The sequence below is a fragment of the Hydra viridissima genome, unplaced genomic scaffold (genome assembly GCF_058129835.1).
Source record: "Hydra viridissima isolate aposymbiotic clone 2 unplaced genomic scaffold, HvirCarnegie_v1 scaffold_4, whole genome shotgun sequence".
Lineage (NCBI taxonomy): Eukaryota > Metazoa > Cnidaria > Hydrozoa > Anthoathecata > Hydridae > Hydra > Hydra viridissima.
In genome coordinates this window covers 3,102,035-3,128,757 of record NW_028324303.1, presented here as the reverse complement: position 1 = coordinate 3,128,757, position 26,723 = coordinate 3,102,035, and the positions used below count along the sequence as shown (strand labels likewise).

The following is a 26,723-nucleotide window of genomic DNA, read 5'->3' as shown; positions in this document are numbered from 1 at the left end:
CATACATACATACATACATACATACATACATACATACATACATACATACATACATACATACATACATACATACATACATACATATATATACATATACATACATAGATATATATATGTATATATAAAATCCCATAAATGATTGAAAAGGTTTCTGACCATAATTCAAAAAATATTAATGCAGAAATTTCTCACAACCTCACAAATATTGATTACATTTTTAGATAATAAATTACAATTATCGACATATTTTTGACAGCAATTTAATGTAAGCAGTGTTGAAAGTTCATACATTAATTTATAAAATTTCTCACGAATAAAAGAACTTTTTTAGGTAAAATTAAACATTATAAAGCTGAAAATGAAAAATTAAAAAAAAAAAAAAAAAAAAAAAAAAACAAACAAAAAACCTTGAACTGAAAAAAATGGGTTTCTTGATGAAACCTTTTTGTTTTCGACCCCTGTACTTTTGTGTTTATCTCCTGCTTTACATAATGCTGGGTCATAGTAATGCCTATGTTGTTTAAAAGTAAAGTTCTCTTCACCAGATAAAATCAGGTTAGCATGATTTGAATGGACAAAACAATCAAGTTCTACAAGATTTTCTAATTGAGCTATCAGCAGATTCCAATGTTCAATTTCTACTGTTACAGCTTCCCAGCCATTGCTTGCAATATCACTTTCATCTTTCATCTAGTCAAAAAGTTGTAGAAATTAAAGAGCCTCTCACTATAAACAGAACCTCAAAGTACTAATAAATGATGTGGGAATACAACTTTTTAATTTGAACTTGAGATGAATCAAATATATTTAATCTCAAGTCAAGTTCCTTCATTCAAGTAACATTAAATAATTTTTATAATTTAAGATAAGGTTTCTATTTCAATTTGTTTATAGTTTTTACTTTTAGAAGAAATTATATACAAATTGCTGCTAACAACAATTAAAAAATTGGCCTAAAGCAAAAAGTAATCTAACAAGTTTTTAACCTACATTATTGTATAGTATATATTTTTCTCTCAGTGTAACTTTTCGTGGAGCCCAAATGTTCCTTGGTGCTCCAAAATTTAAGTAGCATAATTTAGCATTTTAGACATTAATTCATATTAAATATGATACCAAATGTGTACACATAAAAACAGTCTGGAATGATAACAAACCATGGGATTTTTTAAACATTTTGAGAACCACTTAATCAGCTTTGATTATTGTTTTGTTATTTTGAAGCAAATTTATCTCCCTTTCAAATAATATAAAGGTAGTTTTAAAAAAGTTGATTGTAAACAAATAAAATTTATTCGCAAGTAGAAATGAGAAAATTAATTTTGGACAAGTTACCGAAATATCCTGAAATGCTCCAATTAATTCGCTAGTGAAAAAGTATAGAGTTTAAAGGAAAACTGTCAGTCATTATCATCAAACTGTGGAGTGAAGGTTGGAAAGAAAGTCAAAAAACCAAGAAAGAAGCCTGTCAAGTTTAAAACTTGATCAAAAAGTGATCAGGGGAATCAATTCAAACCCAGAATACTCCATTTAGGATATTGAAAAGAAAACTTGTGTTCCCAAGTCAACAATCCAGTAAGTCAAAAAGAGATATGGCTACAAACATACAGGAAGCAGAAATACCCTGGAATATCCCAACAGCAATTTAGTGAAGGCCAAAAACACTGTTGAAAATTGCTACAAGAAAAACTTCAAGGAAATCAAAAGTGCATTAGAATGGATGATGAAACTGCAAACTCAACTGTTCAACGTTCCCAGCTCAGCAATTATATACAATCTGGAAAGAAAAAAAAAAAAAGCCTGACAGTTTGCTAAAAGCAATTAAAACCAAAATATTTGGCAAAAAAGTTATGGTTTGGAAGCCATCTGCTCATGTGCTTTCAAAACTCAGGCATTTTATCATAAACAGAAACACTAACTTTGAGGTTTACAGGAAAGAAAATATCCACACCACAATACTATGTGATTTTTATTATATAAATTGAATATTTAAATAAAGTTAAATAAACATTTTCACAATTTTCCTAGATAAATAATTACTGAAAGTTGTTATATTCTTTCATACAACAATATTCTGAAATTGCAACAAATAGTGTAAATTGCAACAACTTGATCTGTGTGAAGATGTTGCCTTCATTCTTCACCCTAGGTGATGTTACACTCATCTAAAGAACATTTTATTCCTGCAGACTTTTTTTAGAAGTAAGTGAAATATATCAAAGTACAAGTTACCTTTATTTTTTGAGCAGAGCAATTAAGCTCAATTGCAACTGAACGGCATATATAAGCAACAACCAAACTTTGGCCGATCATAAGTGATTGAGAAAGTTTATCTCTAACACACTGCCACCATTGACAAACACTTCCAACAGACAGCTCTGCTACAATACTTTCTGCTCCTCCTAGTAGATGATTAAAGAGTATTAAATTAGATGCAGAAGGTGGTTAAAAAAAGTATAAAAATAGCTTTAAGTGACTACACTTAAATCTATTTTTATACTTTTCTTGTAATTGTAAATTGCAGTCCCTTAAAATCTACTCACACCATAGATCAAATTTAACACTATTTCAGGCGCAGCAGGCACATCAGGAGTATGAACAAAAAATTGCAATTAAACCAGGGCTTAATAAATAGCAGGCTTCCTCACTGTAAAATGGTTTAGAAAATGCTGATAACTTTTGATGGCCAATGATAATTTTATATTTCCATTCATCTTTGAATAAAACTTTTCATTCAAAGATGAATGGAAATATAAAGTCACATCTCATTACCAATTAAATTTGTCAGGATTTTGTTATATGGTAAAGAATGAAGTTTGGCTCTTTTAAACTGTTATCTAGTGTAAAACAGCCTTTAAAACTTTTAAGGCTAATTCATGCAATTTATATACTTAATAGCATAATATTTCTTGATTTGTGACTAAGACCATCTGAATTTCATAGCAAAAGTTTGAATTTTGCATCTGATAGACTTAATTATTCTTGATAGACATTTTTAATCTGTTGCAATGACCTTCCTGTCATTCTTAAAAGCCATGAGAGTTAAAGATAGCACTTAATGATGGTACTGACAGCTATTGGCAGAAATTTAGTTCTTTTGCAGTTTTTTTTTAAATTTTTATCCAATTGAATTTTAAATTTATTTGTGCTGTTCAACTTTTTTCATCTTAAAATACCTAAAATTCTTACAAAAAACTATCAAGAAACAACAAAAAAACTTGAAATAAGATAAAAAATAAAGCATATTACAACCTAATGTAAAGAAGAATATCAATTCAATTGTTATGCTGAAAAACGATAAAGAAGTGTTAAAGAAGAGTTATATGTTATCAGAGAGTTAGAAGAGATCTTAAAAAAGCCTTTGCAGTGGCATGATAAAAGGCCAAGTTAAATGCACATTGCAGTTATATATATTAAAAGCTGTTTCTTCCAAATCATTTTTTAAAATAATTTATTGAAAATAATTTACTGTAAATAAACAGCCAATTTTGTCTCATGTTTATAATGAACAACTTACTTATGATAAAAACCAATTTTACTGTTCTCATATGCCATTAACAAGCTGTAGAAAGAACAATCAAATATATAAATGCAATCAAAGATGTAAATGCAGCCGATCAAAATATTGACACAAAGCACAGCATGATAAAACAAACCTAAGTGCTGCAGTTAGAATTGATAGCAAAGACTTTAGATTTTAGCTAGATTTTTTTAACAAATGGCTTAATTTTTCCCTCTTACTGTTTTTTAATATGGTTCAGCTGTTGCAAGCTACAAACATAATTTAAGTCATAACTTTACATTTCAGTCATGCTTCATATTTAAGAAACAATATTGTAGATAGTATTGTTTGGTTTAATCAATAAGTACTAGCTTAACTGCTGATGTTTCTTATTTTAATTGGAAAAATGAAAATGCAAGACAGCCAAAACGCCAGGTAGAAAATGCATGAAAAATACAACTGCCCCAAATTTTAAGAGAAAAAAAGAGAAAAAAGTAGAGAGAGGAAAAAGAAAGAGAAAAAAAAGTTTATTATATGGGTTTAGGTGTTAGTAAATTTGCATTAAGATTTTGTTGTTCATAGATCTAAAGTGTTAGAAGTTAGCAAGTCTACCATTACATAAACCACTCAAGAACACACAAACACACATACAATGCATACAACACATACCCACACACATACACAAACAGACACTGAGGGCAACCCAACACCCATATCATAAACACCCAAACTCCATACATAACAAGAAAACTCCAAAATAACAAGAAAAAACGAAACAACCACATCAGGAAACACCACCACCCTTACATTACCAAGAATGTAAGACCACAACTCAAGTAAAAGTATAACACTGACCAGCAATATTTTTTGAACTCATATATTCTATCATTAAAAATACAGTGGGCGTTGATCAATTATGAATATTTTTTAACAAATTTCAAACTGACAGAAAAATGTTAATAAAAAAACACACAATATGACATCTATTAGTCAGCAGGAGCACTTAATTTTGATAGATATTTTTAAAGTTTGTTAATTTATATTACAAGCTGTCATTTTTATAGAAATCGATGACACACTTTAGGACAAAAAAGTACTTTTCTGCAGAACAATAACTAAGAAAAGCATCCAGTAATGTATCTTTTCAAATTGTCAACCTTAATTTTAAAAAAATTATTGTTAAATAATCCAAATGAAGAAATAGTACTTTGATTCTATAGGAAACTTTAATTTTGACCAAAAATCTAAAAGGTTCTATGTATAAATATTTGTTTCTAAATCATTTGTTTTCTTTTAAGTATAATAATATATTATACTTAAAAGAAAACAAATTATATATTATAAGCTAAGATAAATGTTAAAATGAACCATCAGGAGTATGAACAAAAAACTCAAATTTAAAACCTTAATGACGATTTATTTTGGACATAAAGATATATGAATATAATTATAGCTGTTACAAATGTGTAAAATTACTTTTTTAATTAAAAATTAAGTTTTTTTTTAATTTAATTTTTATATAAGCAGAAAATTTTACCTTTTAAAGAACACATAGATGATACAAGACAATGCAACAGATAGAGAGTTTGAAGATTTAAAATATTGTAGCCACCAAGACTAAAATCTATCAACAAAATCTAAAAGTAGATTATACAACAATCAGACACAAAACCAAAATAAATCAAAACAAACTTTTCTGAGTAACTTTTGTCAAGGTATTAGCAAGGTATTAAAAAATCAAAACTACCAAAAGTTGTTTAGGAGGCAACTTTGAAGCCTCAAGAATTAATGAAAGATGACCATCAGATAACACACCATCAATTGCATTCTGAAATATATATAACAACATTAACAAGGTTTAAACTAATATCTTGCAGAAGTAAATCTTTACAAGATTTTAAGTGTAAATTGTAAAAGAATTTTTGTTTGAATTTGTGTTCTTTTGTAAATAATATTTTAATCCTGAAAAATTCAAATTAGATTCTCTACTACTGTCAACCTTTGTTTGAAATCATTATAAAACATTTTTGAATCCCCATAAATTAAGTAATATAAATTTAGAATGTTTATAATAATAGTACTTAAAAAAACACATAAAAGTACTTAAAAAAACAACATAAAAAAACACATAAGAAACAAACCTTAAAAAAGAATGCACCTGAAAAAAGAAATGTTTATAATAAAATATCTTTTTTGTAATGCAAAAATTTCCCTTTTTTAAAAAGTTTTTTCTTTAAATATTGATCGAATTTTACATTTAAAAAAAAAAAAAAAAAAAATTAAAAAGTAAATAACATTACACACTTCTTTTATCTCAAAACTCTAAAAAAAATTATTTTGCATACATAATAAGCTCACCAAGCTGAATAGAAAGATCTGATCCTAAATCCTCCTTGACTTCAATATTGGGCAAAGAATGAGATGTTGAACCATCTTCTTTATAAAACCCATCTTTAATATCAATGTGAAAGCAACCAAGAAACGCAGCTACACTTAACTCCTCATAAGAACACAATCCTTTCTTTTTGTCTATACAGATATTGTTGTAGTTGTTAATGAGGTTTATGAACTTTTTACATTCTGATGACGTTAGATGCAGCAAAGTCTCAACAGCTTTGTTTTCATCTGCACCATTAAACTCAGCTGAAATATCTCGAGCTGATAATTCAATATTGTTTATTGATAAATAAGTATCAATCAAATGGAGCTGTACATTACAATACTGTATGAGCTTTTGTCGTTCAGATTCAAATTCTAGATCTTCTTCTTCATTGGCATTTACTATAAAATTAAATCATCATGATTATCAATTATGATGATCACCTTCACGATCATCATGATCCTGATTGATGACCATGATAATTTAGTTTTTTTAAATGCTGAAATATTCAATAAAACATAACCTCTGAGTCTCATTTTATATTATTATATATTATATATTAGGATATGAATTAAAGGTATATAAATAATAGTTTAGGCAAAAAAAAAACCCATATAAACTTACATTTACTAGTTAACTGTTTAATAATTTTTAGCAAGCAGTCTCTAAGGAAATCTTCAGGCAAAGATGAAGCCAATATACACTTAACAGCCTGCCAATAAAGTATAACAAAACAATTCATAAAATACAATTTTTTTTGTCATTCAACTTTACATGACATTTAACTTTCTACAAAATTCAATTTACATTGTGTTGTGCTGAAGGGACTTGAATTTCTATAAAAGTGCTGATAAGATTTTTGCATGTTTCTTTCATATCTATGAAACAGTAAAATAAAATTTACAATTTTAAACAACAATATATACTTAAACAAAAAAATGATTTTTTTTAAAATGAAAATGATTTTTTTTTAATTCCTAAAAAATTAATTCATAGAAATAAAAAATCAGATGAATTTAGATTTTACCATTTAATTCTACAAATTTGTATTTGCTAAAATCTAACTTCTTATCTAAAATATTGCTTACAAAAATTTTAAAAGTTGAAAAATGTTAAAATTTTAAGAATTGAAGTAAACACTGAAATGATCTTTCTCAATACTGTTTAGAAAATGCAATATTATGAAATGACCTTTCTCAATGTTGTTTAATAAATGCAATATTATTAACATACCACCTAAACAACCTTTCTCAATAATGTTTGATATTCTTTTTAACAAATGCATATCCTTTGCTTGGACACTGTGTATTGTGCTAAAAAAAAAGTGACACCCCAACATAAAAAAAATTTACTTTATAGCTATAATAATTGAAATCAAACATAATTTAAAGCGCACTGAGTTTTTGAGATCGAAATATAAATTTCTGTTTTAACAAAACTTACTTATGTTTACATGTAAAAGGTTTTCCTGTTTTTCCTGCAATTTCTTTACTATGGTTTTTATGTGTAATATGCATTTTATTTAATGATGAGCTTTAATTTATGAATCTCTTGTGGAAATTTGACACGCACATGTAAGTTAACTATACAATGAGTAAATGACAATTATCTCTTAATCAACTTAAAAAGCTTTTTGAGCCAACTTTCAACAGGAACATATAGCTAATATAGTAAACATCAACAAAGCAATCATTTGGAATGGCACCAAATGATATCAAATGATACTAAATCTCATTTTCTCTTTACAGCTTGACTCCTGTCCACCACCTTGATATGATGTGTTCTTATCTAGTTTTGTTTAGCTTTTTTTATATGTTATTTTCATTTTTTTTAATGAAATGATAAGCTTTATAATATGTAATTTTTACTAAATAATATGTAATTTTTACTAAATAATATGTAATTTTTACTAAATAATATGTAATTTTTACTAAATAATATGTAATTTTTACTAAATAATATGTATTTTTACTAAATAATATGTAATTTTTACTAAATAATATGTAAGCTTTATAATATGTAATTTTTACTAAGTTTTTTAGATGTACATATAAATTGTTTTACACCATTTGAATTGATTTAATGAAAAGTATAACTTTTTAAACTTTGAAGTCAAAAAGAACAGGATGATTCTATTGGTAGATTGCTATGGGTAGATTATTAGAGAAATTAAAGGTTTACCTTAATGCACAGTGAAACGGAATGTGAACAGCTTTGATCAAACCATCCATTTGCAAAAGGATACATTGATTTATTTGGTTACAACTGCGCAACACCGAATTTGAACCAGAGGGGGTTTGACCAAGATAACTATAACCATTGTATATCAATCTGAAGAAAAAGGGCAACCCAACAAAAGTAAGAATATGTTGAAACAATGAAATCCTGATAAAAACAAATAACACTTTTTTTTTTTAAAGAAACAGTTATATTTTTAAAAATGCTTATAAACTACATTATTAAATATAATTTAATAATATAATTTAGAAATAATGATTTTTTTGGCTTATTAAAAAAAAAAAAGTTTTTAGTATACGCCTAACTTTTAACTTTATTTAGAAATTTCAAAAACACAACGATATGTTGCTGTTGTTTTTTTCCCACATTTTTATTAAAGCTTTAGTGTAGTTCTACATTTTAACTTTTTTTTTTTTTATGTCATTTCATTCATATTTTGAATTTTACAGTGTAAATGACTTATTTTATAAAAATATGATTAAATAATAAAATAATGATAAAATAAAAATAACTAAAACATTTTTTAACTTTTTTAAATGCTCCAACAAAGAGTAGAAAAATAAAATAAACTTTTTACCTACAGTCTTTACCGACATGAAAAGCTCCGACTCTTGTCCCATGCTCAGTCAGATAAATCTAAAATATTAATTATAGTAATTTTTTCCAAAACCTCTTTAAAGCAGAGAAACAACTAAAACTAAACAGTTATATATAAAACCTTTACCTCTAAAATACCTCTCTTTGGTGCATAAATGATAAGAAAAAGAGATCTCCTGCAGGAAACCTCTTTAGAATTATTATCAAGTTCTTCCTCAACAACAACCCACCCACATTCAGCATCTCGATAACCTTTCATTACAAAAAAATATATATATTAGAAGAAACAGCTTTAAGGAAAGCTGGACTTCTGCAAATTACATCTGTCACTGAAGGCAGAAGAATTGCTAACACTAAAGAAATAAACTATTAACTGTCCCAAAAAATTACAAATTGAGAAGATCCAAATGAAACTGTGTGGTGTAATAATATTAAAACACAAAATAATAACAAAAAAAAAAAGAAAATTGTGATATTGTTAAAAGACATAATAATAACAAAAGGAGAATATTTGTGCATTTCACAAAATCATGTCATCAATTCAGAAAGACTGATAGTTGAACAACCATTCATTTTTTAAGAAGTTAATGACCCAAATCAATCCTCAAAACTTTGTAAGAATCAAGTGAATTAAAAAACGATAAAATTATTGAAAAAATGATTTGGCCTTCTGAATTACCTAAAGTATCCCTATTGAATGAATTACCCTTTTATGGGATGAATTAGACAGAAATGTTACAAAGTTAATGCCCAACATTGAAAAAAGATGTGGCAAAAAAACAAAAAATTAGACTTTCAAATTGTTATGCAGAATGCCATGAATATGTAAAGCAGTTATTGCTGTTGAAGGTGGCAAACAAACTACAAATTGAATAATTATTTTCATGTAATCCTACATTAATAGTCACAGAGTATACGATATAATATAATACTATAAATGAACTAAAACGTTATATGATCAAAAATGTACGAATACTTGTACCTTAAAATTGTAGGTGGTTTTATGAATACCCATATCTTTTTTGTTACAATAGCTGAAAGTTTTTCTTCAGAATTTAAACCTCCCTAGTGTTTGTTTTATTTCCCTTGGGGTAAATTCAAAAGTAAGGCTAAACTACCATACATACCTTAAAATGTAGGTTTTGTTTTTTTGGTAATAATTTCACAATGACTTGTTTCTGTTAAAATTTTGTGTGATTATTTCTTAATTGCTTTAGGTTGAATTCACAAAAATAGATTGTGACAATGACTTTTAGATTTTCAGGTATATTTTAAAATCTAGATTTTTTTAAAAAATGAAGATCAGAATTGTGAAAGTTCACAAAAATAGGAATTGAAATTACTCAAAACGGTTTTTAATTGAGGTATAATAGAATGAGATCAAAAGTTCAACCTCAGGTTGAGACCCGAGATGAAACATCAAGCTGCTTCTTATACAACAACTGTCAACATTAATATAAATATTTGTTATTGGAATTTACTTTTACTTAACCCATTCCACCACAATTTTTTTTACATATTTTGTTAATTAAAACACTATTTAATTTTTACAAGTTTTTATTTCAAAGAAACCTTAACACTAAATTATGAGTAATATTTACATGAATAAAATTATTGACAATGATTTTTTATGCATAAAATGACCACGTAAAGACAGACTGGCGAAACACCAGTTTAGTGTTTCAATACCATAATGTAGTAGACTGGCGATTCGCCGGCTTTTTGTGTCAATGGGTTAATATACATTGTTATATTTTCTTTTTTTCATGATTTTTTTCATGGTTTTCAATGTTAACTTATAGGAGTTATCAGTTCAAATATGTTGAAGCTGAAAAACTCAACGTGGAACTTAAAATGTAGGTTTAGTATTTTTGTTTAGTATTATTGTTTAGTACTTATGACCTGAACAGGACAGTAAGATTTAGATCTTTTTTTTTAAGTTGAAATTGAGGCCCTTTTATTACTGAATAATTGCCATATATAGTTATAACTTAATTCTTTAATTTAGCAGTCAATTTTAAATTACAAATAAAAATGTGCTCTAAATTTTGGAAAAAAATTACATTATGCAATCAGTTTTCAGTGAAAACTTGTCATGGATTTAATGCTAAAAATAACATTTTTTAGGTGATTTTCTTTTTTTAATTTTCTCCCTCATTTGTCAGTAAAAAAAAATTGAAAACTCTGAACAAGTAGCTTCTTTTGAACAGTTGCAGACATGTATACAATATAAGAAAATGAAATTTTAAAATGAAAATTTATTCAAAATCACCATGAGAGCCATGATTTGTCTTTGGTTTTTCTTTGAAACTATCCTTGAGCAAAATATTAAAACTATTTTCACTTTATTTTTAATCTTTAACATAACATAATTTTTAATGTTTAACATGACATAATAACATAGCTTAACATAACTTTTAGCTTATTTTTTGCACAAAAATGGATAAAAGTAGGACAACACTTAAATACGCTAAAAGTGGCAGGTACCATAATGCACTTCATAGAAAAATATCAAATGTTAACCCTATCATTTTTTATTTAAGCAATATGCAATAAACACACTCATTGTGATTTGTTAAAATGAACAGAATGCAATAAACACACTCATTGTAATTTGTTAAAATCAACAAAATGCACATAATTCAATCTTATATTTAAAGATTATTCTCAATGAACTTAGTTGTTCAAATAGTATTGAAAAACAACATAATACTTGAAAGGTTAAGGTTACAAGATAATCATGCCATAGATACTTAATTGAAATAATAAAACAAAAACAAAAAAAACAACCTTTCCACATTCTTATCATCAACCCAGTTTGTGTGTCGAAAAGGAAAACTCTGTTAAATGCATCATTAACTACTGCTAATTTACCAATAGGTGCTACAACAATATTCTCTGAGCAACGATGCTTATCATGTAAAAAATACCTAAAAACAATTACAGTGATTCACAAATATTATCAATCATAACTTACTTTATAAATTCCATTTAAACTGTAAGGCCATCAAATAATTTGTACTTTGTAACTTAATACATTGAAAAAAAGGTAACATTATTTCTGGTCACATCTACTTCATCAAATCTGTATAAATACAGAGGCACTAAACTTTTAAAAATTCCAATCAGACAAAAACCATTTTTGGTGAAATCAAGAAGAGTTTTATTGTGCTTACTGATAAAAAAAAAAAAAAAAAAGGTTTACACTGACCTACTTGAAAGATTGGTACCAGCTTCAACTTTTGGTTTTGTAGGCACTTTTGTATTTTTTTCCTGTGTCATTCCCCACCAGCCTCTGTTAAAAAATATGATAAGTTATAGTAAGATATAATATTGAACAACTGTTTTAATCTAATTGTTTTACAGAGTGTCTTAATCCTTGAAATAATCCATGAATTCATTTTTTACCAACAATAAAAAATTTCAATATAAATCTTAAAGAATAACAATAACTGTTTGATATCAAACAGCAAGATTTTTATTTCCAAACTTTTTCTTTAAAAAATGTTTTACTTTTTTGTTGCATTTTTTCTTTGAAATATATTTAGTAAGTGTTCTATATGTATATTCAGGATAGGTATTACTTATGTTGTAACAACACAAATGAAGTTGGTTCAATTAGAGAACCACAGATTTAAATTTGATTGAAAAAAAAAAAAAGTTAAAAAATTAATGATAAAAATTATAAAAATGAAGATCTGATGTGGATCAAAAAACACAGATTTAAAAAATGATTTCTATATTTGAAGAATTAACCATTTGATATTCATGGCAATTTTTTATTTTAGAAATGTCACACTGAGAAATTTTAAATGCTCATAGAGAGAATTTATTTGACAAGAAAATATTGCATCTAACCTTAGTAAAACATTTTGGACTAGACTACTTTGGATAATCAAGTTTTTGTCTTAAAAGAATCAATAGAAATTAACAACTGCAGTTATTTTAAAAAACTTTTAAGCCATTTTTTTGTGTATTCATTACGCTGCAATATATTAACTGCAAGCTGTGACTAATCAACCTCCCCTTTGTAATCATTTACATCTCATTTATATCTCTATAATCATTTACATCTCATTCCTATCCTATCGTTCTCTAAAAAGAACGATAGGATAGGAACGAGATGTAAATGATTATAGAGATATAAATGAGAAAATCAGAACAATAGGAACAATAAGATGCCCTTAAATATTAGGTTTATGTTGAAACTTGCTTTTCATTTCAGTTAGAGATTATCTGCATGTTATTTTACATTATGTTAGATTGCAGATTATTTGGAGATTGAGAATTAGGAAAATCCATACTTTGCAGCTGTAAACTGTGATAAAACTGCTGATGTAAGCTTGCTTGCAACTGCCAATGCAACATCAGATATCATAGGCGGACTACTTCCCTAAAAAAAAGGGTAAAAAGTGATTACAATATTACTCCAAATATTGCTTATTACTATTGATTAATATCACTTTTATTTATTATATGATATTGTCCATTCTTTTAAAAAATGAACAATAGAAGTTTTATTGTTTAAAAAACTAGTAAAAATTTGTGTTTAATTAAGAATATATTCACACATTCTTAAACCAGATTTACTGAATAAAATCCTCAAGACCACAAAAAACAGTGTAGTAGAAAGTAGCTGCTGTAGTAGTACACATATGTAAAAGGTCTTTTGAAAAAAAAATTGTAAAAAAAAATATAAAATTGAATTAATTAGTTTTATCAAAAAATAATAAACATCAAAATAATTTAACTTTTGATTAAAATATCACTTCATAACTAAGATAAGCTAAATTAAAAACTGTCTGAACAAATTTGCTAAAAAAAAAAAAACTACCCAAATATTTTGTCTTTTTTAAATGAAACAGGTTTTATTAATTTCATCAGGTTGTATAAGTTACATTATTTGTAAAGTGTATAAATGATTTTAAAGTTAAAAAGAAATTATATCAAAAATTTGATTTTTATTCAGTTGATTTTTTGCTGGTATAACTCTTGCCAAAAGCAAATATATCATAAGAACTTTAAATACTAAATACAACAAGCTTACTTCTAAAGCATGATATACACTCAAAAATTTGGTTTCTCCTGTTATAATGAAATGATTGAATGCAGGTGCAGATCCACGAACTGTTTCATTAAAGCCAACATTACAAGCTGTCATAAGTCGATCAAAAAAGCATGGTGTAAATGTACCTGCAAAAAAATACTTAAAAGGTAAAAAAACAAATTTGCTACAAATCATAGTTTAATAAATCATAACTTGTTTAAAAAATATTTATTTATTGCAATAACTTTGAAATAATAAGCAATAAATATCTTATTAAAAAAACTAATAAAAAACATCAATGTTGTTGTTGCCATCATCAACTTTTTAAAAAGAAGCATTTTTTATTTATCATTTTTTTTTTTTTTTTTTAAAGTTATCCTACATTATTTTAAAGGATTTTATTTTTTAATGTATATTACATTTATAAACATTATTTTAAAGTATGCCACAAATTTTAGTTTTTTTCTAATTTTTCATTACTGTAAATGAAATATTTCTCATTTATTTATCTAATAATTATTAATTTCCTGAAAAAATATGACTATATAATACTTACCACAGTTTGCAATATCTGTTATTTTGTTAGCGTCAGTTACACGCCATTTTCGATATGCAAGAGATGGGGAGTCAACCACTTCATTGATCAAGCTTGCTTTTGCTAAAAAAAAAAAAAAAAAAAAAAAAAAAGAAACAAATTTTTTAAGGACATTTTGGTTGATAAATCAATTTAACAAATGTAAATATAAATAAAATATAAATAAAATGTAAAAACACACATTAATTAACCAAAATCTTATTCCTATTCAAATACCAACAAAATAAATCTTTATAACAAAAAATGCTTTATTTTTGCCACAAAGACCTCCTTAAAAAGTAATTTTTAAGTAAAAAATACTAAATACCTTTTGCTAGCTGGTTTCTACAAGCCCTTAGAGACTGGTACAAACTAAAACCATCAATAGTGACAATTGCTTGAGAATACATGATCAACAACTCATCAACCTTAAAATTTGTTAAAAAAAAGTAGTTTAAAACAAGAATTACACAAAAAAAAAACTTTATTTGGGTTCTAATTAATTTTCATTTAAGTCCATTTGTGAATTTTGCTTCACAAACTTGTTGATTGAAAATTAATTTGAATTAATCTTGCATATGCTGTTTTGGTGAAACCAGAAAAATGTTTTTTTAATCTGCTTCTGACAATAAGTGAAAACCTCAGTTTGTGATTAGCCAAGGATCATTACCATCAAAAGTTTTAAGATAGCCTTGAAGGTAATTTTCTACATAGTTCTTGGTAAAAAGATAAGCATCAGAAAACTATAAATCTATTGTTTTTTTTTACACAAAAGTATTTTAGAAGTTTTTGTATTTCTTTTTTTATTTAAAGTGTTAAAATTATTTGAATAAAACCTCAACTAGATGTTAAGTTAATTTTTTTCAAATAAAGTTTAAAATTTTGAACTTTTTTGGTCTAGCGGCATTAAATAATAAAAGTGCGATATACCATAGTGTCATAATATTACATATGATATTCTGGGGTATATATAACCATATATGGCAATCTGTTACATTTAAACTTTAAAAATGTTACGCTTTAATGTATAAATATTGCCAGTATTAATTTTATTCATCGTTTAAAAATATCACCATTATTTTTACTTGTCCTAAATTTAATTGTTATTTTCCCATCTACTTCGATTTAATAAACTTTATAGAAAGATCTGTTCAAGAGGTACCTCATTCATTCCTTGAGTTAAAAAATATTGTTTTGTCTTTAACTTTATTGAAACAACTGGAGCATCATGAAGAAACTGAGACAAAAGCTGGCTACCATTCTAAATAAAATATTTTAGCATTTAATTGCATATTTTAAACAACTATGGTAATGACAGGTTCATTTCTGATACATACAATTACATAAATTCATTTATGATAAAATAACAACATATATAAGTTCTTCAAGTAAGCAACTGTATCTATTAATTCTTTAAGCAATTACAACATGTTTTAGGGACAAAAAGAGCATTTTGTATGTCCTGTGCTGACTAATAAACTTTTTTTGTTCTGATTGCCAAAACCAGTTAAACCAGTTAAAATGAGTTAAAAAATAGAATAAATTTTGTCATAAAAATAGTAAAATGGATGATTAACACAGCTTTTAACCAATACTTTTTTTTTTTTTAAAAAGCATTTTATGCTAACAGCATATAACATGCATTTGATTTTCAACCTGACTACTAAAAAAATCGTTAAAAAGCTTTTGGTTGGTTTGGTTTGGATGGCTTTTGGTCGGATGATTTTAAATTTTGAGTTAAGTAAAACATTCTCATTTTAACAAGTAAATGATAAATATTTATCAACACTTTTTAGGTATAAGATAAATATAATTTTTGAATATTTATAAAATCATTCATTAATCTTTGCTTCCAGCATATTTATTTGTTTAAATCATCTGCCCAGTGTGCAGAACTAAAACAAAGTATTAAAAAATTGTTAAGTAAATAAAAGTTTAAACAACATGAATTTATCGTATAACATCAAATAATAATAATAGTCAGCACCTTTTTTCTTATTTTCATTTTTTATATCTATCTTTTTATAAGTTTCACAAATTTGTTAAAGTTCTGAGAACATTTTAGATCATGGAGTACACAAGATAAAATAATTTGCAACATACTGATATTAACTGAAAAACAACTTAAAAGATGAGCCATACTGTCATAAATATGCGAATATATCCAGATGAAAAACCAGCAATTATACAGGTCCAATCAGGATTACCCTCAGATGATCTAACAAAAATATACTTACAAAAAAAAATCTTTAAAATCATATCATCCCTTAAAAATTTTTTTTTTTTTTAAATCATATAAAATCCTCCCCTCTTTCTTTTGGTTAATATCATTTAAAGACATAAAACAAAACAAACCTTTGTTGTGATGCCAACGGAACACATACAACACATGTGATAGAATCACTATAAAATACAAAAAAACAAAACAGTGATGAGCATATTGAACATTATTAAAATAACCTAGAACTTTTTTTTTTTTTAATTGATAGTGAAAACAAAAAAACATTAACCAATAGATATAATATATATATAATAAATATAATATATATAATAAACATAATATATTTAATAAATATAATATATATGATAAATATAATATATATAATAGATTTGCAAAGAAAAGCATTTGCTTACTCATCTTTAGATGAAAGATTCCCACTCCACAATAAATCATAAAAAAATTTATCATTCTTAGTTTCACATCTTTCTAAAAAAAAAAGGCAAAATATTTTAAGCAACTTTAGTGATTGTGGTAATTAGTAAACTAATCCAAAAAATCCAATCTAACTTTCAGAAAACAATTTACTTGTCAAAAAGATACATTTATTTCCCTTTGCAACAACAAGCAGTTCTTCAGAAGGAGACATTGCTACACAACATTCTTGAAGCCAAGGCTTTGCTTGCTTGTTTGTTTTTGAGATATTTAAATCAGTCTAGTATAAGAACAATGTGTTCTTTAGAACTTTGATTGGACCACTTTTTTTATTATTTTGAGGATTAATATCTTATTAAGGGATAACACAATAATAACTTGATCTGTAATAAATAGTTAAACAAAAAATGAGAAAAAAAATTAAATTTTGAATGTTTAAAGTATTTACTTCATCGGTAGAACTTTCCCAGTCATCTTCCCATTGATTAGCAAACTTGAAATTGTCTCCAAAACCTTTATATTAAAAAGGGACAAACACTTTTATCTAAAAACTTTACTTAAAAACAAATTTTTTAAGAACTGTAAGCATAAAAAGTTAATTTTTCTAATTCCATTAAAAGTCATTTCAAACTAAATAAATTTTTTAGTTGATTTGTTTGTTTACCTTTATCTATGCATTCTTCCTCTTCAACATTAAGATCTTCAAGTAAGCGCACTACTCGATTAACGTCCTGTATAGAGCTAATATGTTGAAGAGTGCATGACATTTTCTATATTAACATCTGTAAAGCAATCAAAATGATAATTTCTAGTGAAAAATATCAATATGCTTTGACCTCTTTAAATTATACAAAAATTTATTATTGAAATTATTGTTGTTGTTTTTTTATAGATTTAAAAAAGTGATGAAAATCTAATATTAAACTTGAAGCTAACAATTTCAAGTAGAATAAAATTCCCTTTTTTTTAAATTTAGTTAATATAAAAATTTCAGTTACAGTTCATAAAACAGTTCAGATATTGAAACTATTCTTGTAAACAAATTTAGAAGAATTACGATTGTTACTATAATACTTTACACATGAAGACCACACTGGAAAAACGATCAAGCTACATTTTTATTGTTTTGAGTAAACTAGATTCTAAACTTCAAAACACCATAGCTCACTTATTTAAGTTAAATATCTGTGTAATTTGATAGGTTTTCTAGTTATATAGCCAATTATTATATAGTTAAACTGCAGCCGAATATAACAGGGGGAAAAACCCAAAAAAAGCAAAAATGTAGCTTGATCGTTTTTCCAGTGTGGTCTTCACATTTATATGGAATTGAATTATTTAAATATTCTTAGACATATTTTAGTTTAAAAATTCATTTATAAAATATCTACAATTGCTGCATTCTGCAGCATTAAAATCTAAAAAGCTAAGATTTAATACATGCATTGATAATTGGGTTTTGATCACTGTAATGCTACATTACTCATCAAGCATTACAAGAATTTATTATAATTTGACATTTTTCCAGTTTTAATAGATATATAAACATCTTGTTTTTTTCACTTCATTTAGAGAAAATTCCAGAAAATTCCAGAGAATTCTTAACAAAATAAAAAAAGTAAAAGCAAGTAGAAAGAAATAAGAACACATTTCAAATTAGATAAACTATTAAATCTGAAACCTATTGTTAAAAAAAACCAACTCCAGGTTATTACAAGTTACTGCAAACAGTTATAGTATAAAAGAATATGCAAAAACATATTTTTATTTATATTATTTTCATTATTTATGTTGTAAGTATTTTTATAAGTATTTACTAAAGGTTTTTGTCATTATAAGGAAAGAGAAATGTTGCATAAAAAAAGAAAAATGCATGGTTAAAGTTTTTTCAAGGATAAAATGTTTCAGAGCTATAAAGTAAAAATATTTCTATTTATTACAATATCATTATCTTTTAGACATTTAATATAAAACTACTTTAGAAACCTGCTTACAAACCATCAACCAAAATGGTAAACTAACTGCACCTTCTATATTGCAAGGATATGCAATAAGATAATGTAAATAGGGAAACCAGTTCTTGGGTAGAATAATAACTGGATCATAGCAATATTTATAGAGAAGAACAACTGATAAAGTTGTGAATATACTATTCATTACTAATTTAGAAATCCAATAGTACTTCAAAATGTCTGAAGCTTGACTTTTCTTGATTCCACTTAGTTTATCTGTAAGAAGATTAATTTTTCTTTGCAAACGAGCATGCTTTGGAAATTCATTTTGAATGCTTATAGATCCTTGCTCTCGTCTTAACGAAAGCAACTCCAAATTTATATCACTTTGTAGTTTATGAAATGATGTACAATTGTTCATAATCCAAGTAACATATGATTTTAAAACCGTAGACATCCACTCCCACAAAAATACCATGAATGTGACTGTTATAACTAGCATTGCTTAAAGCTTGATAAAATTAAGAATCAATACATAGCATGTAACTTACAATATTTATGTATAACAAAATGTAATTATGTATATATTTTAGAATTTCGATATTATTACATAAACATATTATTAACATTTATTATTTCTAACTATAAAGAAATGTTTCTGAAAATGAAATCTTTTTCAGAAAAAGTTTCTTAAGTTCAGTTCATTAATTTCAACTGTTTAATGCAGTTAAAAAGGTTACTGATTAAACAAACTACTTAAAAATAAATAAAACTTCTTAAAGTTGACTATTTTGTTTCAATCTCCTATAATTACTATTTGGGCTAAACCTAAAACCAATTTATTTTATGTGTAAGAAACTTATTAAACTCAAAAATGCTAAAAAATTTTTAAAAAAAAACTATTTTTTTCTTCAGATTAAAGAAGACAAGGAATACATGATAGAATTTAATAATACTGTTTTAATTTAAAAATTAAAATGTTTCAATTGAATATTTTTTTAATTGAATAGTTACTGAATCGAAAGGGTATAGAATTATTTCATAAATTCAATTATTTTATGTTTCCATAGATTTTTACTTGTGCAAGTAAACAAATTGATAGCAATAATAAACAAAAACTTTCTTTTAAATTCTCAAACTTTATTTTTTTTACTTTGTCTTATAGATAAACTTTTTTAGAGAAAGATTTTGTATAAATACTTATAAAAATATTCAAGCAATAAAACTTTCAGTAACTTAAGTTCAGAAAATTAGTTGGTGATTAAAAATTTTCATCATTTTATTCATTAAAAAGGGTTAAACTAAATTTATACTACTAGCTATTTCAATTGTAGCAATAAAGGAAATTTTTTACTAAATCTTAATTTTAATAAATAATCAGGTATTACATTATTTACACTGTAGCTTTTCATTTCAAAAAGTCAATTTAGACCTTTAAAGACAAAAGAAAACAGATATGCCCATTGAGCTATTATTCTTAGATTCTTGTTTAAAAAATATAAGATTATTGTATTAGTCAAAGTGCAGGTAATTTATTGGAAAATCATTCAGCGTACATTACATTAGTGTTTTCTGCATTTAAAATTTGTATTAGTCATTTTTGAATGCTGTAAGCATTAAAATTAGATAAATTTTATTAAAACCAAATTTTAAAAACTCAGGACAGTTATTTTCAGTTCTGAATGAACTTTTTTAGTTGCATTAGACATTTAGAAAATAATTCTGAATAAGAAAATATTTTCAATTTTCAATCAAGATAGATAATTAAGAAGATAAATAACAAAGTGTAATAATTTGGAATTCTGATTGGAACAATTTCTACAAACCTTCCTCAAGATTTGTAATGTGTCAAATCTAAAATTACTATTTTATCTTTATTATAATTTAAGATTAAAAGATATAAAAGATCAGAATATTATTAATCATAGCTTCACTTTTATTAAAAGTATAGTAAGGTATGTTTTTAACTAATTAACTATTTAAAACAATCTGATTATTGACATAAACCTTAACATTTCATGAAAAAACTTAACGTTTTCTTAAAAACTAATCTAAATAGCTAATAACATCTAGAAACACAATCAACTGCTTCAAAACATTTTGCATCTAATTTCCCATCACCTCCAAACACAAGCTCTTGTATTTTACAGGTATATACAATCTCATCATGAACAACTATTTGAACCATATTTCTTTCTAGTGTTTTTTCAAGAGTAATATTGTGATTCTGCTCCTGGAGTAAAGAAATTAAACCCTGTAACCGATCTAACCTGTAGTCAACTATTCCACAGGATAGGTATGGTCCATAGAAAATGGTTACATCTTTTTTTTTATTCATCTAAAGAGTAAAACAGATATAATTAATCAAATTATATAAATACCATATATCTATATTTTTATAAAATATTTACACTTCTTATCTAAGCACTAAATGCATTATATAATAAAGGTACAAAATATTATGTTTTAGGTAAAACTTAGTTTTTTCTTATAAGAAATATATGGTTCAGACATAAACACATTTGAAAAAGATTGTAATGCATGGCTATAGACATTAACATATTAGAAATTTACAGAAATAAATATAGGCCTATTATGTAAGCAGTTTATGTTTTGATACCAAAAAACTAAATTCAATTGACACTTTCAATTATTTGGATGCTTAATTTATAGTATATAAAATTTAGAGAAAGCAAATAAAAAATTAAATGATCGTTTCTATTTGAAAATGAAATTACAAAACACATTAAAACAGTTTCGGGTCTGAATGATAATCAAAATACTTCATTGTTATAGGCATAAGACCAACTTTCCGAGCTCTTCTAATATTTTGAGCAAGTTCTTTCTGTTTGCTTGAACACAGTCCAGTAATCCGCCCACTATATATTTTGCCTGTATGAGGAGAAATAAATTGTGATAAGAGACGAACATTCTTATAGTCAAGCTCAATTTCAGGATTTCTATGAGGACATAGTAAGCATCCAGTAGGTCTATCTTCTACATCTAATCGCTCATATCTTGCTTCTAAAGCCTTCATCTTTTTGTCTTGAAATTTGATTCTACCTTCTACATTATGATATTTTTTGCTGTCAACTGAACTGCAATGGAATGATTGTACAGGTACATAAGCAATTAACTTGGGATACCTTAGAAAATGCTTTACAAGACTGTGACAATTCATAATATATTATTATTCACCTGCAACAACAATCAAAAAATTGAACAACTCTATTATATAAATGATACATAGATAGATACATAGATACATACATACTTACATTATATATATATATATATATATATATATATATATATATATATATATATATATATATATATATATATATATATATATATATATATGTGCATGCTACACATTGGCCATCCTTAAACTTGCGCACTTGTTTTCCTTGGAAATCTATTATCAATTGCATGCTTTTATTATTAACATTAATTGCATGCTTTTATTATCATTAACTAAGAACTAAAGAAGAAAAAAAACGCAGAACTGCTCTCAAATAAATGTTTAAGCCATGTTGGTATTTGATAAGTATCGATTTTTTTTTTCTTTTTTTAATAGTTATGAAAAACGATATTTTAAAAGGGATCTTTAAAATTGCAGTATCGTTTCTTGGCCTGGTTAATATTCGGTTGTTTGTTTTTTTTTGTTTTTTTCTTTTTATTTGCATTAAAATTAGAAAATTAGTTCTGTTTTTATACGGAAAAAGAGAACAAAGAACAGCATCCTTTTAAGGCATCAAATGCCAGATTCTTATTTAATAGTTATCTTAATAGAGTGTCTTTTTTTGATACCGTGCTTTTTTATCGTTTAAAGTGGTACTGTGGTTTTTTAGTAGAATATGCCGTGCTTTTTGCGCTTTTTTACTAAGGTCTGAAGTTCCCGAAAAACGGTTTTTCGGTTCTTCGGTTCTTCGGTATTTTTCGGGGAATCGAAAGGAATCGAAGGTTTCGGTTCTTTATCAGAATCGGAATCGAAATTTACCGAAATTTCGAATCTTGCCTAAAATAAGGAATCGAAAAGAACCGAAGTTATCGGTTCCTTATCAAATTAGGAACCGAAATTTACCGAAGGAACCGTTTTTCGGTAATTCCAGTCTCTGAAATGAATCACAGTCTCAAAGTCTACTACAAAGAGCTAAAAAAAGGAAACTTGTACTTGAATCACCAATGAAAAAATCACCAATGAAAAAAAACCCTATATATGATGCATCTAAAGATTTATTTAATACTGAACCTAGTGATAGTTCTACTAGCGTAGCTTATAGCAGTGCTAGTAGTAGTCGCAAGGGCAGCAAGGACAGTGTCACTGATCTCACTGATAGTGATTTAGAATAACTGTATTTTTCAACTGTATTTCAACTGTATTTTTGAAAATAAAAATTAAAAAAATTCAAGTTTTTCAATTCTTAGTAACAATTTCGATTCTTTGTAGCATTTTTGATTTTTTGCGATATTTCCCGCTAAGAACCGAAATTGTAACCAAAATTCCAATTTCGGTTCTTAGCGGTTCTTAGCAATTCCAAAATTCCCGCTAGGAATCGAAAAGAACCGAAGTTATCGGTTCTTTATCAGAATCGGAATCGAAATTTACCGTAATTTCGATTCTTTCTTAAAATAAGGAATCGAAATTTACCTTTATCAAATTAGGAACCGAAATTTACCGAAGGAACCGTTTTTCGGTAATTCCAGTCTCTGTTTATTACTGCGATTTTCGTCTGTCCCTTCGGTATGTCAGATTTTATTATGTTGTGAAACAACAGAAAATTTGCTAAAATAACAAATAAAAAAAAAAAAATCTGCTAAAATAACAAATTTTATATATTTGTGATTTGTGGCAAGTTGAGAAAGTCCGACGTTTTATTAAAACTTCTGGCGTCCTCCGCAAATGTTTTAAGGAAAGCAATAAGGAAGGCTGCACAATATAAAAAGGCCCTTAAGATGGAGTGACGAACTTTTAAAGATTTCATCTTACTGTTTTAATTTATTAGTTTAAACTTTATTTTTGATTAATAGACTTGAGCATATGAACAAAAATCAAAATTGATACCTAGTCAATCATTTAAGATTGCATTTTCATGTTATAAATACTTGCATAAAAGTATAGCATATTTTTATTGACATGTTACTTGATATTTATTATAAATACAAGAATTAGATTATGAATTAAAAAATATAAGAAATATTTTGTAAATACTTATGTGTTAAAACGTTATGTGTTAAAAAAATTGTATTCATCAAATAGACAGTCTAATTGTTAGTTAAAGCTGGTAATACATCATAGTGGTTAAAGCTTCATTCTGAACAGTAATTTGAAAAAACCTTTTCTGAAGATTTATAACTAACATTTAAAAACACTGTTCATCTTATGACGTTCATTTATTTGAGCTTAAGTTTGTTTTTTCAACTTCAATAGAAGCACAACAAATAAACATTAAGCTATTCTTGAGTGCTTATTTAAAGTGGGATTCTAAAATACTAAGGGGGGGGGGGGGAAGGGTGTGGGAATTTATATTGGAAATATATAAGTGAGGGGTTCTTATTTTACTAGGGTCTGGGAAATTTCTAAAAAGCTATTCTATTTTACGTTGTTCAAGAAGATAATTGTATTTTATGTTCAGAAATCTTTTGAGATACTGTTCAAACTATAGTAATGTCAATTTCTAATTAGACGGAGCCTGTACAACAGTCATACTACTAATTTAATCTAAGTTAAACAGTCAGGTTTAAAACTTGATTTTTACTCACTAAGTTATTTTGAAGTTCATAAACATTTTCATGGTTACCTCATTGTAAATTATATAGCAAAAGTAACCCGAAGTAAAGCAAGAGAGACAAACTTTTGTTGAGAAAAAAGTGAACAGTTTCAACAACTATAACTAAATTTACAGGAGCGAATTCTTTGAAACAACGATGAATATTTAGATATCTTTAACATAAAGTTTATCTATAGTTTATTATATTCATCGAGATGTGCAAACATAAAATCTCATGTTTTCATTATTCAACAAAGGAAAACAGTTTGGATAGAAGACTTTCTTATATCACTAAACTCATGGCCATTTAAGTGGGAGGGGCCGAAGAGACACTTTCTAACCTTCCCCCTCTTCTTTATCTATATCTACTTCTTGAAAGCTATAAAGTTACGAGTAAGAAATTTTTTTTTTCTAATTTAGAATTGAGCATGTTTTTGCTGTAACCTATTGTTATTGTCATTTATATGTCATTTACACAAAAATGTGTAAATGACACATTTTTGTGTAAACGACATTTATTAGCTAACGGTAAGTGTTAATTTGTATCTTTCAAAATAACACCCACCGCTAGCTAATAATTTACCCCGTTCGCTTTAAAATTGTTTTCGACAGCCCTAGTATCCTTTTTTTCTAAATTTATTCGTTTCTTTTTTTAAAAAAATGTATTAAACCACCTGATAATTAGTTTAAAAAAACACTAAACCACCTTTAAGAAACTCAATGTCGCGTTTGTAAAATTACAGTTTAAGTCATGTGCTACTCGGCTTTAAAGAAGTGTACTTATCAGTCCGTTATCATTAGAAAATCTTAGTAAAACTTTAAAGTTGTACGTTCATTTTAAAATTTTTCTTAGTTAAACGTAACCTTTGACTATTTTCATTAAACTCAACCTCCCCTTTGAACATTTACTTTGTGAAAAAATATCTTTTTTTAAAAATTAACGTGGTTAATCTAAAACTTATAATTATCTTGATACCCCTTAAAAAATTAAACTTGATATTTCACGTGAGTGATTTTTTAATTGCAGTTCTGATCAAATACAATGGAAATAAATGTGTGGCAAGAATACCAAAATTGTCCAGATGAAAAGGTATTGTGTATATTTTTTAACTCTTGCTATATATATATATATATATATATATATATATATATATATATATATATATATATATATATATATATATATATATATATATATAAACACACACACACACACACACATACATACACACACATATATACACACATATACATACATACATACATACATACATACATACATACATACATACATACATACATACATACATACATACATACATACATACATACATACATACATACACACACATGTGCATTACCTAATCAAATTATAAGCCCATTTTTATGTATTCAATTTTACTATTTAGCTTTTTTTTTAAAAAATGATATGTATATATAATTTTATATAGTTTCAACGCCAGATAATGTTTTCTAATAACTAGATCTTATTGTTCATCTCATTTGAAATTTGTCTTTTTAGAAATTCCCAACCAATTTTTTATTAGGTTAAGATTACCATTCAAACCGAGATCCTAAATAAGATACCTTTGTTTGTCATCAAATATTGTCTCCTCAAGTTTCTTAATTGATTTTGCTGTATGGCATTTATCTTACATGAACATTTTCAGTTCAAAAGATTGTTTCTCTACTACTCTTTTTTTGTTTCTCTACTACTCAATATAGAGACCTCCCAAGTCAATGGTCATTTATTATAGACCAAAACAGTTTTGGAGCGTGTTTTATGGTTTTTTATGTTTTACAGAATTTTCAGAAGATTTTCTCCTAACAAACTGAGCCTTGTGTGGTAAATTATCTATTATAGATTCATTGCTAAAACAAACCTGCAGTTGAAAAAAGATCTTATTTGAATTACATTTTGATTATCACTCTTGTTTTCATTGTTGTTTGTTAATGTAGTTTAACTATGTCAACAAAAAGATTGCTATATATTCTTTAACTTACAG

General features: G+C 26.2%; 4 protein-coding genes across 6 annotated transcripts in view; 1 reads left to right on the top strand and 3 right to left on the bottom strand.

The window, feature by feature from the left end:
- Positions 1 to 18,220, bottom strand: part of LOC145183297 (rab3 GTPase-activating protein non-catalytic subunit-like) — a 33,916-nt gene extending 15,696 nt beyond the window's left edge. Inside the window, exons 1-25 of one of the 2 annotated variants that reach the window (XM_090084353.1) lie at positions 17,656 to 18,220; positions 17,440 to 17,504; positions 17,145 to 17,271; positions 16,973 to 17,045; positions 16,694 to 16,741; positions 16,481 to 16,556; positions 15,501 to 15,599; positions 14,667 to 14,766; positions 14,321 to 14,422; positions 13,765 to 13,910; positions 13,022 to 13,110; positions 11,929 to 12,012; positions 11,508 to 11,647; positions 8,845 to 8,969; positions 8,698 to 8,756; positions 8,064 to 8,213; positions 7,116 to 7,195; positions 6,690 to 6,760; positions 6,507 to 6,594; positions 5,861 to 6,283; positions 5,644 to 5,660; positions 5,250 to 5,330; positions 5,040 to 5,139; positions 2,233 to 2,402; positions 408 to 690 (exon numbers count right to left, since the gene is read on the bottom strand). In XM_090084353.1, coding sequence (XP_089940479.1) covers positions 408 to 690; positions 2,233 to 2,402; positions 5,040 to 5,139; positions 5,250 to 5,330; positions 5,644 to 5,660; positions 5,861 to 6,283; positions 6,507 to 6,594; positions 6,690 to 6,760; positions 7,116 to 7,195; positions 8,064 to 8,213; positions 8,698 to 8,756; positions 8,845 to 8,969; positions 11,508 to 11,647; positions 11,929 to 12,012; positions 13,022 to 13,110; positions 13,765 to 13,910; positions 14,321 to 14,422; positions 14,667 to 14,766; positions 15,501 to 15,599; positions 16,481 to 16,556; positions 16,694 to 16,741; positions 16,973 to 17,045; positions 17,145 to 17,271; positions 17,440 to 17,504; positions 17,656 to 17,758 — 2,899 coding nt within the window. In that variant the 5' untranslated portion in view covers positions 17,759 to 18,220. Of the gene's footprint in view, positions 1 to 407; positions 691 to 2,232; positions 2,403 to 5,039; positions 5,140 to 5,249; positions 5,331 to 5,643; positions 5,661 to 5,847; positions 6,284 to 6,506; positions 6,595 to 6,689; positions 6,761 to 7,115; positions 7,196 to 8,063; positions 8,214 to 8,697; positions 8,757 to 8,844; positions 8,970 to 11,507; positions 11,648 to 11,928; positions 12,013 to 13,021; positions 13,111 to 13,764; positions 13,911 to 14,320; positions 14,423 to 14,666; positions 14,767 to 15,500; positions 15,600 to 16,480; positions 16,557 to 16,693; positions 16,742 to 16,972; positions 17,046 to 17,144; positions 17,272 to 17,439; positions 17,505 to 17,655 lie in introns of those variants that run through there. The other variant, XR_016451571.1, reaches the window with a different exon arrangement.
- Positions 18,221 to 18,650: 430 nt separating this feature from the next.
- On the bottom strand, positions 18,651 to 19,577 carry LOC149889428 (guided entry of tail-anchored proteins factor 1-like). The gene has a single exon (XM_090085540.1). The coding sequence runs from the start codon at positions 19,443 to 19,445 to the stop codon at positions 18,954 to 18,956; it is 492 nt and encodes a 163-aa protein (XP_089941666.1). The 5' UTR covers positions 19,446 to 19,577; the 3' UTR covers positions 18,651 to 18,953.
- A 1,359-nt stretch (positions 19,578 to 20,936) lies between these two features.
- On the bottom strand, positions 20,937 to 21,281 carry LOC145183449 (UPF0728 protein v1g117062-like). Its single transcript, XM_080058803.2, has one exon. It carries the CDS (start codon positions 21,279 to 21,281, stop codon positions 21,003 to 21,005), a length of 279 nt encoding a protein of 92 aa, XP_079914929.2. The 3' UTR covers positions 20,937 to 21,002.
- Positions 21,282 to 25,300: 4,019 nt separating this feature from the next.
- LOC145183845 (lysosomal-trafficking regulator-like) overlaps positions 25,301 to 26,723 on the top strand; it is a 49,239-nt gene continuing 47,816 nt past the window's right edge. For both annotated transcript variants that reach the window (XM_090086423.1, XM_090086422.1), the window contains exons 1-2: positions 25,301 to 25,543; positions 25,745 to 25,807. In XM_090086423.1, coding sequence (XP_089942549.1) covers positions 25,760 to 25,807 — 48 coding nt within the window. In that variant the 5' untranslated portion in view covers positions 25,301 to 25,543; positions 25,745 to 25,759. The remainder of the gene's footprint in view (positions 25,544 to 25,744; positions 25,808 to 26,723) is intronic.

Bases quoted from the DNA above. Each gene is read 5' to 3' on its own strand.
- LOC145183449 (XM_080058803.2), bottom strand. From the start codon at position 21,281: ATGAATAAAAAAAAAGATGTAACCATTTTCTATGGACCATACCTATCC.
- LOC149889428 (XM_090085540.1), bottom strand. From the start codon at position 19,445: ATGCTAGTTATAACAGTCACATTCATGGTATTTTTGTGGGAGTGGATG.